Raw genomic sequence first — 19,027 nt, forward strand, 5'->3', positions numbered from 1 at the left:
TATGCATACAGTCTGAAGTGAAGGATAAAATCCATGTAATTTTGTTTTTAATCAATTTCAGTTCTCAATCTATGTACATTACATGCATGAGAAGATCATTTACTTTGTTCATAAAATAAAACTAAGTTTTGCAGGGCAATTTTTTTAATCACACTTGCCAGTTAAAGTTGTTTGTACCTCAGTTGTAATTTTCATGGTATTCTTTGCTTTCCCTACCAAGACACACAACAGCCAATGGTAATTGAATGCTAAAATATCTACTGTTTTAACATAATTATAAATTAAAGATGACAGGGCTGGATGCATTCTTCATCCAATCTGCATGCCAACATTAAGTCAAATCAATGTTTCATTTCTTTTCCTCTCATTTCGACAATGGCACACCCACATAAAGACAATGTCAAACAACCCTCCAGTTTCAAAGGAAGGAATCAACAAGCAATATCTAATTAAAAGGGGACATAAACAGGGGTTTGGTTTCTCTTTCCAAGGCTTTAAATTTTTTTTTAAAGAATGATCAAGGGTTTGAAGTATATTGTTGACACCCTCATGGAGAATTCCTCGATCATCAGATACAATATTATTTCACTATTTACAGTACAACTAAAAAAAAATGTGAACACCAAAATAAGTCGTGGGTATTAGTCAAGTAGCACAAACCTGATTGGGGTATTCTGGATAGAACACAGTTTGATGAAAAAGTAATAAACAATGTTCACAGTAACAATTCAGGCATATTTCAGTTGTTCACCATTTTCTGAATTGCACTGTAACATCCAAAGTTTACAAATTAAACAAATGGTAAAGTACATTAAGAATATTTATTGGAATATCCACATTTTTGGAGAGTTCCATGTGTCTTTGTTTCTAAATTTATCTTCAATCATACACAACATAACTATTTGAAATGGGAGGTTTGCCTAATCAAAAGGTACAATAGGAGGACAGAAGTTAACAAGAGCTGCACAAACTCTTATCATGTGATCCACCAGTGGAGTGTGGCGATCAGAGTTTTCATGATTAGATATAAGATAGTCAGTTGGCAGGGTACCTTCTAGAATCGTAAATTTTCGTCTGAGCAATCCAATCACACATTCAACATGGATCCTTACATTTGCAATTCCTCTAGTCTGCTCCACATCCACTGAGTCCAGCTGAGATTTTCCCTTTGTAAAAGCTGGGATTACCAGTCTTGCTTGCTTGAGACCAATGCTTTCACTAACGGTAAATCCTCGGTCAGCCATCACCATATCTCCTGGAAGAAGCTTGTCCAGAAAGCCACAGTTCTCGGTTACAAATTTATCAGAGACACGACCTCCCCAGGTTTCTGAAACAAAAGAAATCGTTCCTTGGGGGGTTATACCAACAAGAATCTTGATAGTGTTGTGGTGTTTATCCCTGGTGAAAATCTTTCAAGGATCTTTAAGGATCTTACAAGATCTTCATGAGGACCTTTGAGGATCCTCTTGAGGATCTTCATGAGGATCTTCAAAATTCTTGTTAAGATCTTCAAGGATCCTTCATTTTCTTGCCAAGATCTTCAAGGATCTTTCATTTTCTTGCCAAGATCTTCAAGGATCTTTCATTTTCTTGCCAAGATCTTCAAGGATCTTTCATTTTCTTGCCAAGATCTTCAAGGATCTTTCATTTTCTTGCCAAGATCTTCAAGGATCTTTCATTTTCTTGCCAAGATCTTCAAGGATCTTTCATTTTCTTGCCAAGATCTTTGAGGATCTTTGACTTTCTTGACAAGATCTTTAGGGATCTTTCATTTTCTTGTCAAGATCTTGTCTGGATCTTCAAAGATCTTTACATGAACTTTGAAGATCCTTTAAAGATCTTTGAAAATTCTTTGAGGATCTTCCAAATTCTTGTTAAGATCTTTGAGGATCTCTCATTTTCTTGCCAAGATCTTCAAGGATCTTTTTGAAAATTTTGAAGATCCTTAAAGATCTTGGAAAGAAAATAAAAAACCCTTAAAGATCTTGGCAATAAATTGAAAGATCTTTGAAGATCTTGGCATAAAAAAGAAAGATCCTTGAAGATTTTGACAGCCAAATTAAAGATCTTTGCAAGAGATTTGAAGATCCTTAAAGATCTTGACAAGAATGTCAGTGAACCTTGAAGATCCTGGCAAGGAAATGGAAGATCGTTGAAGATCTTAGCAAGAATGTTATAGAACCTTCGAAATTTTGACAAGAAAATAAGCATACTTAAATCCTCATATTAAGTTAAAAAGAAAAATTGAACCAAACATAAAAAAATGAAGATAAAACTTTTTTTTTTTTTTATTGCTAAACGAGAATTACCCATCCTCTTCTAGTTGGACTACTTCTACACTATTTCTGTTCAGACTTTAGGTTAGTACTAAGATTTTCATTTTCCAAAAAATCTGGCAACAGTCCAGCTCAAAGATAAGAAGACCAAAATATATGTGTTAAACTTGACTATGACCAGACTCAGACTACTCTTACAGAGGGGGTAAACATGAAAAAAAGGCAAACAAGAGTACTTCAATGACTATATTTCTGAACCATATTAACCTATATACCAAAGGAAAGCTTAGGAATCACACATACTGAATATAACTAATATGTTGCCCTAAACTAATTTGTTCTTTGACATCAGATCAATTTGTCCACCATATGGTGTGAAAAACCTAGGTGAACTTGAGAAAAGATAACTGCACAAAGATTGCATGAAATCAAGTGTTTTTAGTGTCAAAACAAAGTACTAGGGTCGTTCTTTTGGATGAGCTGAGCTGAACTTTTAGAGTCGTTTATATTACGGGCACAATGCCCGTTCAAAGTTCACCGAGATTATAAGGTGAGTTATTCCACAACATCTTACTTAAAATTCAGCTTATAGAGAAACTGTTAGCTTATCCAACTCAACTCAGTAAGAGGATACAGCCCTGAAAACTTCAGATTAATTGAACTAATACATCCTGAGGTACAAAATAAGTGTTTTCGGGAATTCATATGACAACCTCTAAAAGAGCTTTTTAAGTTGGTTACACAGAACCAAGTAAATTCACACCTTCTTCAGAAACATGTCCTTCAGTGAGCGTCGAGGAGAATCTCTCTAGATCAATAAGCCTGTATCCTTGTCCCTGTAACACATCATTTGCATCCTCACTCTCCAAGAGCTCAGAGTAAGAATCATTAGGCGAGGATGGCATCTTCATTTTCTTTCCAGAAGTACCAATGAATTTTTTTCATTCAGCCCTAGAGTCAGAGCAATCGCGAGACCTTCTTGGAGTTTGATTGACGATTTCGGTTGTTTCTGTCTCTCTTTTCGCTTGTTTCTGAACTCCAGAAAACGCCTTTCCTTTACCTTTATTTCTGTGTACATTTTCCCTTTAGTTCCGACCATTGTCGATGATATTTGCCGTAACAACGAGCTTCTTATGTTTTTATGCGACCGTTAAAAATCTCGGCGCGTATAAATTCCTATCCCATAATGCAAAACCCTATTTGTTGTCATGTAAGTAGTCACAAAGTTTCCCGAAAGCCTCGAGCATGGCGTTGCTATGCGGTAACCTTCATTACACTCATTGCACAATAATTTTCTGCGAAAATTCCTTGTTGTGTTTAAATTATAAACAGTGAGCCCTCAATTTACAATTTTTTTATGTTTGAAATTACTTGAGGATTTCAAAGGAACCTAATTCATAATGCAGAGATGTGGTAGAGATCTTGACAAAGTTGCCTTTGAGATCCACATCAAATTCAAAAAGGATCCTTACAAAGAGCTGTACAATATCATGAAATGAATCTTTTAAAGATATTTGGAAGATCCTTTTCAATTCCTTGAGGATCTTAAACGATTGTAGAACAGATCATGCAAAGATCTTGACTAGGATCCTTGTAACTCCTAATCAAATTCTTAAGGATCTTAGCAAAGATCTTAGCAGGATCCCTAAAAGGTTCTTTTGAAGGTCTTTAAAAGATCCTCATTAAATCCTTGAGGATCCTGAAGGATCCTTGAAAAGATCCTGCAAAGATCTTGACTTAAGGATCCTTGTAAGATCCTGATCAAATTCCTAAGGATCCTGGCAAAGATCTTTACAGGATCCTTGAAAGGATCTTTTGTAGGTCTTTAAAAGATCCTCATTAAATCCTTGAGGATCTTGAAGGATCCTTGAAAAGATCTTGCAAAGATCTTGAGTAGGATCCTTGTAAGATCCTGATCAAATCCTTAAGGATCCTTGCAAAGATCTTAATAGGATCCTTGAAAGGATCTTTGGAAGGTCTTTAAAAGATCCTCATTAAATCCTTGAGGATCTTGAAAGATCCTCAAAAAGATCCTGCAAAGATCTTGACTAGGATCCTTGCAAGATCCTGATTAAATCCTTAAGGATCCTTACAAAGATCTTGAAAGGATCCTTGAAAGGATCTTTTGAGGGTCTTTGAAAGATCCTTGCTAAATCCTTGAGGATCTTGAAGGATCCTTGAAAAGAACTTTGCGAGGATCCTTATGAGGATCTTTGTAATATCCTTTGAGGATCTTTATCAAATCCTTGAGGATCTTTACAAACGTTTTTGCTTACAAAGATCTTTGAGGATCTTTTACAGATCCTTTAAAGATCTTTTAAAGATCCTTGTCCTTAAGGATCTTTGGCAGGTCTTTGTCAATCCTTGAAGATCCTCAAAGATCCTGTGAGGTTTTTCACCAGGGATAACTGGAAAATGTCTGTGCTCTGGCAAGCAAGTTTGATGGTCTTTCAATAAACACCTCAAAACAGTCGATAACAACAGTTGTTTTCCTGCCAAAGGCATACTGGAAACACTGGGGCATTGTCTTCCAAAGCTGATGCCTGTCTGGCCAGTAAACAAAGGGAAACAGTCTCTTGTCCATTACAACAATCCAATGGAAAAATATTCTTGAAATAGTTGAAATCGATACAACAAAACGGTAGGCAAGGTCCTGTAACGGTACATTAAGCCTAAGTTTCATGAGTACAATAATAAACTCTTGGAACCTATCGAGTGACTGAGTTTGCCTTTTTACATGTGAAGCTACATGGTCAAACACAACCATTAGCATTTCCAAGGAAGGTAGACCAGTATAGAAGCGAACCTTCTCGTCAGAGTCAAAGAACTCTTTATCCGGTGCCCGATACGTGCTTTTTTGAAACATGTATTCTGATTCGGTAGTTTGGCATTCCGAATCCTTTAGCTCTGTGTCTGCTTGGCACTCGGCATCTCTCATAATTTGCGTTCTGATTTCATCAGACTCACTGCCTTCATCACATGCCGTAAGGTCACCGGAAAAGACATCTTCGTTTCCAGTTTTTTCTTCTTCTGTGGAGGTGCTTGGCTGATTAAAGTCGATCTGAGCCACAGGAAGACTGCTTTCGATGAGTTTCTGACGCTTCTCTGCCGCTTCGCGTTCTTGATGCTCGATGGAATGTCAGACAACTCGCCCCCTGGACAATTAGCCCCAGACGATTAGCCCCCAGTCTCTGGACGATTAGCCCCCAGTCTTTGGACAATTAGCCCCCAGTCCCTGGACGATTAGCCCCCAGTCCCTGGACGATTAGCCCCCAGTCTTAGTTTATGTAAAGGAGAAGTTACGTTCATCTGTTGGTCACTGACTTTTATGAGTTTGTGGCTCCTAAAGGAGCCCTTTTTTTTTTGTGAATGTCTATCTTTATTAACATTTAAATAAACACCAATTGACATTAACAAGTAGTCGCCAATAAGTTTAAGTTTCGAAGTTTCGTCCCTGGTTTCTTTCCTTTCCTATTTAAACAACATGACGGAGAAACATTCGTAAAGTATGTAAACAGAAAGAACACAGTTCATTTTTGTAGAATATATAAACAGAAAGAACACAGTTCACTTTATAATTCGATACGCACGGCAGAGAAACGTTCATAACAAGCAAACAACAAGACAGCAAGAACGTAGTTTACTTTATAATTTAACACGCATGGCAGAGAAATGTTCGTAAAAAGCAAATAACAAGAACATTGTTTATTTCATAATATATGATAGGGAAACGTTCGTAAAAAGTAAAGGACAAGAACATAATTTATTTCAAGGTTGGTGGGTTGGGGGCTAATAATCCAGAGACTGGAGGCTAATCTTCCAAATACTGGGGGCTAGTCGTCTGGGGCTAATTGTCTAGGGGGCGAGTTGTCTGGATACCTGCTCGATGGCGTGTTTCTCTCTTTTCTTCGCTCTTTCTTGCCTCTTTGCTCTCGCTTCATAGTCTATCTCTCGGCCATAACTTTTCTTTCCGAGCTCTAAAGTTGGCACCCAATCTACATTGTAATTGTCCCAGTAAGGAGATGGCTTTCCAGAGACAAAATGCTTGCCGCATACTCGTTCGCTTTTGAGAACGTCTTTTGCTTTTGTGTCGCCCCGACTTATCGCTTGTATCCACTTTTCTCTCCTCTCTGTTGTCAATTCTTCTTCGAAGGTAGACTTATTATTGATAACTGATGGTATTCGATAAAATCCAATCCCTTTCTCCCGATCGCTTCTACTGCCACAGCCGAAAACTACACAAAGAACCATTTCTACTATCTCACGTTCACCTTACTATAAGCGCATTTGTAACTATTTGTTTGGGCACCAACATGGCGGATAGCAACCGTCGTCAAGACGAAAGTCACGTGGGTGAAAACCAAGAATACTAAATTACCTTGTTGTACTCTCTCACCGACGCAGCACCACAGTTTCTTTAAAAACTTACTCCATTGATTCATTTGTATATACGATAATTTATCATGCACTGTAGCTTTTTTAAGCACGATGCTGCATCGCACTAAATTATCTTATCTGCTCCTTTCTTTGTTGTTGGTAGATGGCCATATCGGATCAATATCAGTATCTGGGCAACTGCCCACCTACCCCTCCCCTACCTCAACAACAGTCAATTGATAACAAGTTAGGATTAATGTTTGGTTAGGGGAGGGGTAGGTGGGCAGTTGCCCAGATACTGGTATTGATCCGCCACATCGATATAAAGATCTGCAAGGAAAAAGGGAATTGCGGCGAGCCAGGAAAAGTATATATATTTATATAAGCGTAGATATAGTCGAGGTGTTACCCGGTTGCATCTAACATCCTTTTAAACTTTTGCAGAAACTGAAATCTATGAGGGACAAAGGGAGGGAAGCTGAAAAATTTAGAAATGATGAAGAAGAATATCACGTCGAAGCTTAGATGAGGTTGATGTAAGGAAGAGTAGCGTTCAATGTTTGCCTGTGTTATTGTTGTTTGATTTGTTTTGTCTCGTATACACAATCCCCAATGGCCTTAATACCGTTGCACGTAATTAGAAGCCGTTCAACTTCTAGAACGTTCTTCGTTCTCATTCACTAAGCTTCATATCTTCTTCGCTTTTATCAGCTCAGTTTTTCCAATAAAATCGTGAATAGCCTCGTCGCACAACATTGTAATCGGTCGGTTGGTGACGAGTTGACTAGTTTCTTTACAGTTTTAGTTGCAAATTTTGAATTTACAGGTTTTCGAGAAAAACCAGAACCAATCAGAACACTAAGATTCAACTCAGGAATACCTTGCCACATAATTGCTTATTTGAAATGCAGACGTGTAAGCTGCTCTAGAATTGTTTATCGCGAAAATAAAATTTTTGAATTTTACAAAGTTTGTAACTACGTGTGTTCATTATATATTTGAGTTTGCGTCGCAAAATTTTAAACGGCAAGGCTGGCGTGCAGACATGCTAACAGGAGAAGCTTGTTTCCTGTAGTGTTTGCTCAAATTTAATTGGGCAAGTTTTTCAAGACATTGAGAAATATCAGTTTTTTCTCTTACTAATAACACCTCATTGTTAAGCAGTTTGACGAACCAGTCAGGTTCCGATCAAACGTTTTAAGGATGAAACGTCAACCGTTGTGAAGTATAGCGGCATAAAACTGAATTGCGTGAAATTTGAATGCAAAATGGTGTTCGACTTTACTGTAGAGAATGATAAAGCGAAATGCAATATCAAGGATCAAATGGAGAATGTTTTAATTCGTCGTGGTTATATGGCTCTGGCTGTAATGATAGAGAATGCCTCGCAATATAGAGTCAGTATCAATTATGGTGTCAGCTTTAACCTGTTGATCGCTATCTGTAACTGATATCTGACACTTCTTTTAGAAGAAACTCTCTGTCGTGGAACAAACGATTCAATTTTCATCAATCAGAATGTGTATGTCTGACAGGTTTCTTCCAGATACTTTATTTGCATAAGTATCTGAAATTCTAAGGGATCCTATTTGACTTATTAACAAATTCGTTCATTAAAAGAACTCCGCTTCGTCAAGTTATCGTTATAAAGTTTTTCACTTCTTCGCTGTCATTGCGTTTCCAGCGGTGGTGGCCTGGACACGCAAAGGACAACAAAAGCTTAAACGGCTGAGTTAGTGTGAGGCCGGTAACAACTAGTAAACCAAGGAAAAAAAGGAAATTCTGAATTATTATGGAGATGTCAATGAGCATATTGGCCCAGAGCCGCTCTTCTTGAAATAAAACTGAAAAAAACCGTGGTTAGCCGCTCGGAATACAGGGGGCTGTTTTATACTAATGGACCATAAATACCCTGACTTAAATGACAATTCTGGTTCCCTTTATTTCATTGAAGTGTGAGCAGCTTTACCAAATAGTCCATGTGAAAGATGATTTATAGGACAACCTTCATGAACATCAGTCTACAAAAGTATTGTCAGAAGGGAAACATCAAGCATTTCATAACTTCATTTTTCATTTTTTTTTTATCTCAGTTTCTCTTTTCAGCTACATGGGATACGTGTCCAAGCAGAAAGGCGTCATGAGAGATGCGATGGTTTTTGTTATGGAAACTTGTGTGTATATTTCCATCCGGAATGACTCAAAATTTTAAAATTTAACAGCTAAACCTGTATAGCTCTGCAAATTTTCAAAAAACTTAGGAACTTCATCCATTCTCACACATGAGAAGACACAAGTGCTTTGCACTGTAAGTATTAAGCCCGCTGGGCTCGTCTTTTTCAGGTGTGATAATCCCGAAGTTAATTTGATTTAATCTCATTAAATATGTCATGGGCCGACTAGCTTAAATTATCAACACTCTCGAGTTAGCAGCTGGATAATGTTACTATGTCGATACTCGAATGTCATGGTTTTTGCCCGCCTATCTTTTATTTGCAGTTTCGTATTTCAAACGCGTGATTCAGTAGCAGTAGAGATGGCACGTAGGAAGGGTTTTTCGCCCTTCACTCCGGTCATCAGCTCTGAATTAAGTCCACAATTGACTTGGTTCATTCTAAGTTCGAAAGTTTGTGGATCCAATACTTTAAGCGGTCGCCTGTTGTCGCCAGTTTTCCAAGCGATTTTCAAAGAATCGACAGTGCCCACATTCGGCTGCTAGATCGCTACCATTACTCGAACAAGAAGTCCTCTAATGCAACGGAAATTGTCTGTTCCTCGTTTGGGTTGATAACCACTCTGCTTCGCCGTTCCTCTTCAGAAAGCTCTGAGTTCATTTCGCAGCTGAGAGATTTGCTGAACTCAGTAGATCTCAGTAAAATGTCTATCGACGAAGAAAATGAAGGCCAAGCAAACAAAGAACGACCACGTGCTTCACGATGCTTTGAAATGCCAACGACACCAACGAACAAGACATCATCTGTGGCCATGACACCCCCAAACAGTGGAAACTCGCAAAGAGCTGAAAAAAAGAATGTTTCCCCAAATCTAAAGGAGATCAGCGAAAAGGAAGATTTGGATACTCCAGAAAAGGTGCTGTTGATGAAGCGATGAAGCAGCGAAGCAGTCGCGTCATCAAGGACGTGCATGACGTGTGCGAAAGAAACAGGGAAAGTTTGGCGATGGTGCTTTCGAACATGTGCGCATTTGGCGACCCAGAAGCGAAGGCCATCGTCAATGAAATTGTCGAAGAGATGGCTGTAAAAAGGGGAGTCAAGAGGAGTGTGGAAGAGCTAGTTGGCGACGACACAATGTCGAAGTACGTGGCGTGCCTGAGAGTTCCTGATTGGAAGCTTGTCCTTTTCCAGGCGATGGCGAGAGTTTCTTCAAAAACGTGGCAATCCGTGATAAACATCACAGGGCTCGGAAGGACGGGGGTAAGATGTTTAGTTACGTTGGTCTTACGTCGGTATATTAATATTCATACTTGGCGCCCCGGCTAAGGAAATAAAAGAACAAAAAAAGAACTATTCCATCGCGAGCCTCAATGTTTATAGCAGCTCTTTCTTTTGTTTTATTCAGTTATTCTCGTAAGCGAAGCCTAATACAGGAAAAGATAAGCAGGCTTTTTTTTATTACTTAAGCGGGCGTTTTACTCAACTGCGTCTTCAAAATTACCCTATGTCTGTTTTCCAGAGCAATTTGAGCCAGTGGTAAGCTCTTTTTCAGCTGGTGAAATATGCTGGAAGCCGGCTCTTAGTGACAAACCCTGGACCATTAATATAGAAGGTCATCGCCCTACTTCCTATTAATATTCCATGACATCAAGTGTAAATTTAAAATATAATCTTTAAAGTTTTTTCCCATGAAATTCTGTTGATAGATGCTGTTTGAACTGGTAGAGCTTTATTCATCAAGAACTCAAAAATATATATGAGGAAAATAAGCGGTGCTTTAACGGTAAAAGCAGTACTTTAACTCATTTTTCAAATTTGAAGAACGTAGGGCTGGCAAAGTGATAAAAGTTTCTCATAAAATGGTCACAACGACCCTTGCTGACGGTAGCAATGTTATTGTTACAGGTCAAAATTATGTTCAAGGGAAGATTTTTTAACCTACAGAGGTTGATTCTCTGTTTCCTTTGTTTCCTAGGACTAGTAGGAGACAAAGGAAACAAAGAATCAACCTAGATTAAAAAGTTTAATCTTTGCTTTTTATCACCTTGCTTTCTATTATTTTCTTAGAAATCCTCTCACACGCCTCTCCTCCTCAACTTAAACCAGATCAAGGCAGCTAAGAAGAAGGAGCTTGTAAGGAGTATATGGGGGTTAAGAAGGTGGCTCCTCCTATACAAGGTTTCTCTGTGAATTTGAGTTCTGTTGTGGAGTTAATCATAAGGGAACAAAGGCTGCACCAGCTGTCTTCACATGCTTTGCGACTGATGATGAAGCTTGATGGGAGACCATTTTGGGGTAAAATTATGTGATAATGCATGCTGTCTCTGCAGTTTTGTCTGTAAATTATTTTATTATTATTGTTATAAAAGGTCATTCCCCAAGTATGATAATCATCCACATATTTTTTTTGTGTGTGTGTGTTGTACTTCCAAATCAAAATAACTATAACTGTTAAATTTTTTTGGCCTTGCAAGCAGTTCTTTGTATGGAAGGTGGTCATTATAATAATGTGTAAGGTGAAATGGGTTGGTGAAGGGTGCAGTTTTTGTCTTGACTAATTTTGTGTAAAAAATTGTTTTGCAGGTAGAGCTCAGGTGTTGTTTGGAATTGTTCTCCGTGATGGTGCTGTATATAGCCAGCAAAGTGCAAAATCAGTCTACCCATTGACAATTGCCAACTGTAAAGAAGACAGGTTTGTGAATTGCAACTTGCCTGAACTCTTTACTACCTTCTGGCTAAAATATGCTTGTGGTTGTATGTGCATTTAACTTAAATAACACAATGACAGATTTTTGTAAGCCCCACTCAGTTGCAATATCACCAGGTCATGCATCCACTCTGAGATCTAAGTGGATTGATATCAATATCCCTAATTTGGCTTTAATGCACTAAATATAACAATGACTGTATAGATTTTTGGTTTTTATTTGTTGACAGAGACAACCTCAAGATTCATCTTGAGGACATCAACCACCAGAAGAAAATATTAAAGGAAAAAGGAATGATAGTTGATGGTAGACATTACACCATTGAATTTCTGGGTAAGAATCAATGTTAGTCTTGGAATTTTCTTTAAAAGTCAACTTCTTGTTCATGATACTATTTATAGCAATTTATTGTGTTTCTGCCCAGTTGGTAGTCTGACTAGAACTAGATTGAAGCAGTAGTCAAACTATAGTAAATTAAGAGTTTTTTTATATTGTAAAACATGTTCAAGGTTTAACTGCAGCAGCAAGAAATAAAACCTGGAATTTATTTCTATTTTACGTCAGAAATTGATTTGACTACCCTTTTCTTTAGATACATTAGAGATTAATTTCCTGGAAAGTTTAGCATGTTAACTTTTGCTTTCCCATTTCTGTTATCAAACTTAGTTGTACTGGACTACAAGACCTTGGTACTTCTTTTGGTGAAGAAGACGAATGCTTCATTCATGTTAGGTGGTAGAGGTGTCAGTGTCGAGTTCTGTTTCATCTGCAATGCTATCAGGGTAAAGTACTCAAATGATATAGAAATTAGTATGGGGCAACTGCAACTTGTGCTGTTAAAGTTGAGGTACATAAAAGTGCTGCATCAGTTCATCAACTTTTTTACAGTGATTTCAGATGACTTTGACCTTTGCCAATATTTGGGAAAATAATTAGTGAGTGATAGAAACATCAAGTAGCTTTAATTCAGTCAAAAAAAGTTGTAAAGTACTTCTCTAAAGGTCATTCTGCTTTAAAACATTTAAAATCACTGAAAGTATGAATACATGTACTGTACTGTAAAAAGAACAGGGCTCACACAGAGTCATAAATTCTTGGAAAAGTCTTGATTTTCCAGACCTGGAAATAGTCTTGAAATTGAAGATAATGTCTAGAAAAATAGTTCAAGTCTGGAGTTTTTTTATAGCTACATAAAGTGCTTAATAAGTTCATTTTTTTCCCCTGTGGTCAATTCAATCTCGCCTGTAGCTAAGACATTCAATCACAGAATGAGAAGTTTCACAATTGCACCATGGTTATTGTACATTTGCAGTGCATCATGAAAGAAGCTTGGTTTCTGCATTTTTCAAGATTTCTATTGATCACCTATTTGACCATCTTCAGTCTGGAAAAATAAATTGATGTTTTGGAAAAAAGGTCTGGGAAAAGTCTTGAATTTTGGATCCAAAAATCTGCATGAACTCTAAAGAAGATAATCGGAAGCATGATAAATGTGTAGTTCTATCTGAAATTATAATAATATATATTATTTGATAGTGTGCCTATTTTTGTCAGGGTTGCAAATGCCATGATGTTGCTCCAGATGAGACATGCCTGGATTGCCTCAGAAGTAAATGCAACATAGGAAGGTGTGTAGGCATTTGATCATTGTCATATTAAATTATATTCAAACACATAAAGGGGATTTTCTTACTGTTACATAACAAAATGAATTTTGTAAGCCATAGGGAAATGACTTGTACTAAAGCATGAACTGAAATTAAGTGTATAGTTTGGGGTTTTTTTTTTAATTGTTGCTAGTAAACTAAAATCCTCATTCAGGATCTTTTGCCAAACTTGGAAGGTTGCCAAAAATTGTTTTCATACTGTCAGGAAAGGAGTACTCATAGTTTGGTAATTGAAAAAGAAAAAGAAAAACATTTTTAGAGAAAAACATGAACTAATTCATTGCTTCAGAAAATCAATCATTCTTTGAAATTGTCTTGTAGATCAACTGGTATACGAGATGATCTGGTTTTTCTTTTGGATGAAGAGCTTTGCAACATTCAACTTTGTGCTCTCCATATGGAGATGCGCAACACTGAACAGTTGTTGGCATCCATTGGTCTTCTTGCATACAGGGTAGATTCCCTAGCAGAGGCCAATGCTGCCTTGAAAAACTATGGCCCAGAGTCATTTCATGGCGATCGCATCTCAGTAAAGAAGAAGTCAGATCAACAGTCTGCTATTACAAAGCAGAATATCCATGTCAGTTCAATGTCTGGTAAGACATTTCCTAAAATAATGTTTTCAAGAGATGTTTTCCATAGGTCTTAAAAAAATCTTTTTTTTTTTCTGTTTTAATTTGCTCTCATGCTGTTGTGTTTCAGGTCCAACAGAACAGGAAATCCGTCAGCACCTTCAAAAAATTGTAGAACTTGCCCTACCACTGGATAAATTCAAGAAGCCGTATGAAGATGTGAACACGGCAAAAACTTTGATCCTTAACAGAGTTACATTTTACCAGGCTCGTGTTGATGTTGATGCAACTATTATTTTTATACTTGCAACTTGATTTAACATCATGTAGTCAAGTTCACTGGTAATGTGTATTCATTGAGTTCATACAGCGTCCAGACGATCCGTTAGAGTGCACTTTAGGAATCAAATACCTCTGTGAGTATTTCTTTAATTGCTACAGTCTCCTATGTAATTTGCCCATCTTATGACTAATTCCATCACACAGCAGCTTGAAATTAATGGAGCTCCATTAACTGAAAGCTACTGCATATAGGAATATAGGTGAGCTCAGGATTGAAGTGTGAACCATTGTTTAATTTTAGCATGTCTGATTCTGTTAGTTAACACACCTTAAAGTGTAGAATAACACAGAATTTTCTATAGTTAGAGATCCATAGGTGCAGTGTAACCCAGTGTTTAATTTAGTTCAAGGTAACTAACATAGGCTGCACTTTAGGTGGCACACCCATGGGTGCAGTGTAGCCCAGTGTTGTATTTAGTAAAGGTAACTAACATAGGCTGCATTTTAGGTGGCACACCCATGGGTGCAGTGTAACCCAGTGTTTTATTTAGTTAAAGGTAACTACTGTAGGCTGCACTTTAGGTGGCACACCCATAGGTACAGTGTAACCCAGTGTTTTCTTTAGTAAACGGTAACTAACATAGGCTGCACTTTAGGTGGCACACCCATGGGTGCAGTGTAACCTAGTGGTTTATTTAGTTAAAGGTAATTAACATAGGCTGCACTTTAGGTGGCACACCCATGGGTGCAGTTTAACCCAGTGTCTTATTTAGTTAAAGGTAACTAACATAGGCTGCACTTTAGGTGGCACACCCATGGGTGCAGTGTAACCTAGTGTTTTATTTAGTAAAAGGTAATTAACATAGGCTGTACTTTAGGTGGCATACCTATAGGTGCAGTGTAACCTAGTGTTTTATTAAGTTAAAGGTAATTAACATAGGCTGCACTTTAGGTGGCACACCCATGGGTGCAGTGTAGCCCAGTGTTGTATTTAGTAAAGGTAACTAACATAGGCTGCATTTTAGGTGGCACACCCATGGGTGCAGTGTAACCCAGTGTTTTATTTAGTTAAAGGTAACTACTGTAGGCTGCACTTTAGGTGGCACACCCATAGGTACAGTGTAACCCAGTGTTTTCTTTAGTAAACGGTAGCTAACATAGGCTGCACTTTAGGTGGCACACCCATGGGTGCAGTGTAACCTAGTGTTTTATTTAGTTAAAGGTAATTAACATAGGCTGCACTTTAGGTGGCACACCCATGGGTGCAGTTTAACCCAGTGTCTTATTTAGTTAAAGGTAACTAACATAGGCTGCACTTTAGGTGGCACACCCATGGGTGCAGTGTAACCCATTGTTTTCTTTAGTTAAAGGAAATTTACTTTGGCTGCATTTAGGTGGTACACCCATAGGTGCAGTGTAACCCAGTGTTTTCTTTAGTTCACGGTAACTAACATAGGCTGCATTTTAGGTAGCACACCCATGGGTGCAGTGTAAGCCAGTGTTTTATTTAGTTAAAGGTAACTACTGTAGGCTGCACTTTAGGTGGCACACCCATAGGTGCAGTGTAACCCAGTGTTTTCTTTAATAAACGGTAACTAACATAGGCTGCACTTTAGGTGGCACACCCATGGGTGCAGTGTAACCTAGTGGTTTATTTAGTTAAAGGTAATTAACATAGGCTGCACTTTAGGTGGCACACCCATAGGTGCAGTGTAACCCAGTGTTTTCTTTAGTAAACGGTAACTAACATAGGCTGCACTTTAGGTGGCACACCCATGGGTGCGGTATAACCTAGTGTTTTTTATTTAGTTAAAGGTAATTAGCATAGGATGCACTTTAGGTGGCACACCCATGGGTGCAGTGTAGCCCATTGCTGTATTTAGTAAAGGTAACTTCCTTTGGCTGCACTTTAGGTGGCACACCCATGAGTGCTGTGTAACCTAGTGTCTTATTTAGTTAAAGGTAATTAACATAGGCTGTACTTTTATTGGGTTTCTGTTTCTTTTAATTTTTATTTCAAAAAAATTAACTTTTATCTACGAGACTTTACTCTCAACTCCCACAATTGATTAACATGAAACTTCTTCCTATAATATTCATACATCATGTAGTGAACAGGTAATAAAAATACTCAAACTTATCAGGTAGAGATTTTTATCTAACATCAAATTAAAATTTAAAATTGGTCATTATTGATGAACAGCCTTACTTCTCTTCCGGTTTGACTGAAACCTTAACAGTTACTTGTTGTTTCTCTTTTAGTGTCCTGTGAGTGACCTACTTTCAGACCAAATCCTACTGTGGTCTAATCAAAGTGCAGCTTTGCCGATGCGGGAAAGAATGACAAATATCATTCTAGGATTCGGAAATATTCTTAGTTCCGATTAGGTTGCTTAAATGTAAATAGTTCAGGGTGAATCTTCTTTTTAATTTCTGAAGCATAATGACATTATAAGAGACGCTCTTTGCTAATGGAAGACTGCGACGCTTTACGACGGTTTCGCTCCTTGTCAAATTTCGCTACGTTCGAGTTCGCTGCCTACAATTCGTGTCGCTACTTATTAGCAAAGTCCTGCCCTAGGGGCAAGCTTTAAAGAATGAGAAATACACTAAAAGACTTTTGTTCTAAATCGACCAAGTGGTTTGCAGAAAGTAACCTTAAACGAAGTTGTTGCGAACCAGGCGGTAGCGAATTCGACAAGTAGCGAAACCGGTTGTTACCGTTGCGACGAGTTGCAAACAGGCAGCGTGCTTTGCTGACTAATATTCCAAGATTTAAGTTATTTTTTTCTTGTTGATTTGGTTGTTTCGATATAAGTTGTTTTCATACAAACTTAAGCAGTGAAAGTCAAACTACACAACAATTTCAACTAAGTAGTACACTACGCGAAACCAATAGCTCGACTTATACCGTAACAACCGGTGAGCATTTTGTAATGTACATTTTTTTTAACATAAACGTAAGGCATCACGGTCCTTGATTTAGGAACTTGGAGCGAACGAATTTATCAATCGAACGCAGTACATTCAGAATACCCGGCCACATGTCGAAACGCTTTTAGAACAAAGCATACACAAAGAATTGCCTTTTGTTATTCAATGAGATGCAAACGAGTGGCAAGGTGTTCAGTAATCTAGCCGAATTATAAGAGCAGAGTAAAAATTTCCAGTTATTATTCAATATTTATTGATCATAAACGTCGAGTATGCATCCTTGCTTTAGGAACCTTAATAGCAAAGAAGAATAGAGTGTAACTGTGTACAATAAACCCCAATAACAAAGCGTGGATCTTAGAGTCCCTGTATATATACAACGTAACAATGATTTTATAGAAATCAGAAATTCAAACGCAAAGCGAACGCAAAATCTCTTTCAAATACCTTGCACCTACTTGTTCAGCTTTTGAAATATTGAAAAGAATCTGTAACTAGATATGTGAAGTCCTCTAAAAAAATACAATTATTATTAAATATTTATTGATCAGAAACGTCTATGCGTCCTTGCTCTAGGAACGTTAATAGTAAATAAAAACGGTATGTAACAGTGTACAGTATACCCTTGTAACGAAGCGATGGATCTTAAGAGTCCCTATATGTATACCACGCAACGATGATTAAAGAAATTAGAAATTCGAACGCAAAACGAACGCAACATCTCTTTCAAATGCGTTGCACTTACTTGTTCAGCCTTTGAAAGATTGAAATGAATGTAACTATAATGAAGTCTTCCTCACAAAAAAGCGGAAAGTAAGTTTGCCGTACTCTGAGCAACGTGAGTAGAGACTCGGCCACCATATCAGTTCTAATTCCCTTGTACAGCGTCCTTCACCTGGACCAATATCTAGGTACGAGCGGCTTGTCGGTCTTGAGTCCTGCTTTCTGGCTCTCGCTTTTGCATAAGCTAGTGCTTCTTCTGCTGACATTTCGGAGATATCAGGCACTTCATCGCTATTTCTGAATAAGGCTTTTGGCCGAAATTGCAGCAGGTCTTGCTCTTCCAACACTAGCTTCAAGGTTTCCTCATTGAAAATTTTATATGAAAAGCGCCGCGCTATTCTCTTGAAAATCGGCTGACGGATATGGGGAGCATCGCGTACGCTGTCTACCATGGGGTTTCCCAAACGACAGAGTAAATGAGCGAAGTACTTCTGTGGCACTTGAAGGCAATCAACATGGCACCATTTTCCTTTCGATGAAAATAAAGTTAGGTGTAAGTAAGTGTGTAAGTCCAAGCACACCAAAATAAAGAACACATTGCGGGTTAGAGCATTTACCTGGGTGATCCGGTACCAGTGATCCGTTGATTCGCTCCACAAGAACCCCAAGCCATTTGAGATAATCTTCCATTTCTTTGTCAATAAGTGCTGCTGCTTTTGGCTGTTCACATGGACTGTTTCATTCGTCCAAAAATTGCGCGATCTCGAGATTCCTTTCCAGGTGTTTCAATCCGAAATGTTTTCTCAGTGAAACACCTGTTTTAAACTTCTTTGTGCACAGTTGACAGGGAGCTGAATAAGGCATTTTTTTCTCGCAAGGTCAAAACAGTTGTCTAGTAACTTAGCAATGATCGACTTTCTCTGCTAATGCGTGGCGTGCCGAAAGTCGGCAGTCGGAAGTCAATGAACTTTCTCACTTCTACGAGTTTTCGTTAGTTATACAATTTGAAACAATGCTCTCAATCAATGACGCGTGACTCGCAAGCTTGAAAAATTCCGCTATTGTCGCAAACAATAGGTCCCTTAAGGTCACGTAAGCTGGGTCATAAACTATTTCTTGTGGCAGAATCATGGGGAAGAAGTTGTCCTTCATTTTAAAATCGCTGAAATTGTAGTAACTAAACCTTGAATGAAACTATTGTAGGAAGATTCATTACTTGACGAGGGAATTCCGCATTTAATTGCACGCGAAAAGCGATACGCGAAGCGATGAGTGCGATATCGGTTTTTAAGTGCAATTTAACGCGGAATTCAC

At 38.1% G+C, this 19,027-nt stretch overlaps 3 protein-coding genes across 5 annotated transcripts; 1 reads left to right on the forward strand and 2 right to left on the reverse strand.

Moving 5' to 3' along the window:
• Positions 1–33: 33 nt before the first annotated feature.
• Positions 34–6,639, reverse strand: LOC149047354 (uncharacterized). The gene is made up of 3 exons (XM_089202453.1): positions 6,156–6,639; positions 4,676–5,403; positions 34–1,398 (listed from the first exon to the last, which is right to left on the reverse strand). Exons 1-3 carry the CDS (start codon positions 6,525–6,527, stop codon positions 921–923), a joined length of 1,578 nt encoding a protein of 525 aa, XP_089058579.1. The 5' UTR covers positions 6,528–6,639; the 3' UTR covers positions 34–920.
• A 2,294-nt stretch (positions 6,640–8,933) lies between these two features.
• On the forward strand, positions 8,934–17,544 carry LOC149047355 (uncharacterized). Of its 3 annotated transcripts, XM_089205706.1 has the most exons (10): positions 8,934–8,961; positions 9,472–10,087; positions 10,895–11,122; positions 11,411–11,519; positions 11,765–11,868; positions 12,202–12,317; positions 13,090–13,163; positions 13,524–13,798; positions 13,905–14,190; positions 16,319–17,544. In XM_089205706.1, the coding sequence occupies exons 3-9, from the start codon at positions 10,972–10,974 to the stop codon at positions 14,087–14,089; spliced, it is 1,014 nt and encodes a 337-aa protein (XP_089061832.1). In that variant the 5' UTR covers positions 8,934–8,961; positions 9,472–10,087; positions 10,895–10,971; the 3' UTR covers positions 14,090–14,190; positions 16,319–17,544. The 3 variants fall into 3 exon arrangements, with proteins under 3 accessions (XP_089061832.1, XP_089061831.1, XP_089061833.1); XM_089205705.1 differs by lacking the exon at positions 8,934–8,961 and having other exon boundaries at positions 9,149–10,087; XM_089205707.1 differs by lacking the exons at positions 8,934–8,961; positions 9,472–10,087 and adding an exon at positions 10,323–10,439.
• LOC149047356 (uncharacterized) lies at positions 16,464–18,740 on the reverse strand. Its single transcript, XM_089205708.1, has 2 exons — positions 18,331–18,740; positions 16,464–18,242 (listed from the first exon to the last, which is right to left on the reverse strand). Exons 1-2 carry the CDS (start codon positions 18,401–18,403, stop codon positions 17,770–17,772), a joined length of 546 nt encoding a protein of 181 aa, XP_089061834.1. The 5' UTR covers positions 18,404–18,740; the 3' UTR covers positions 16,464–17,769.
• Between the last annotated feature and the right edge of the window lie 287 nt (positions 18,741–19,027).

This window comes from Pocillopora damicornis, chromosome 4 (genome assembly GCF_964200805.1).
Source record: "Pocillopora damicornis chromosome 4, jaPocDami1.2, whole genome shotgun sequence".
Lineage (NCBI taxonomy): Eukaryota > Metazoa > Cnidaria > Anthozoa > Scleractinia > Pocilloporidae > Pocillopora > Pocillopora damicornis.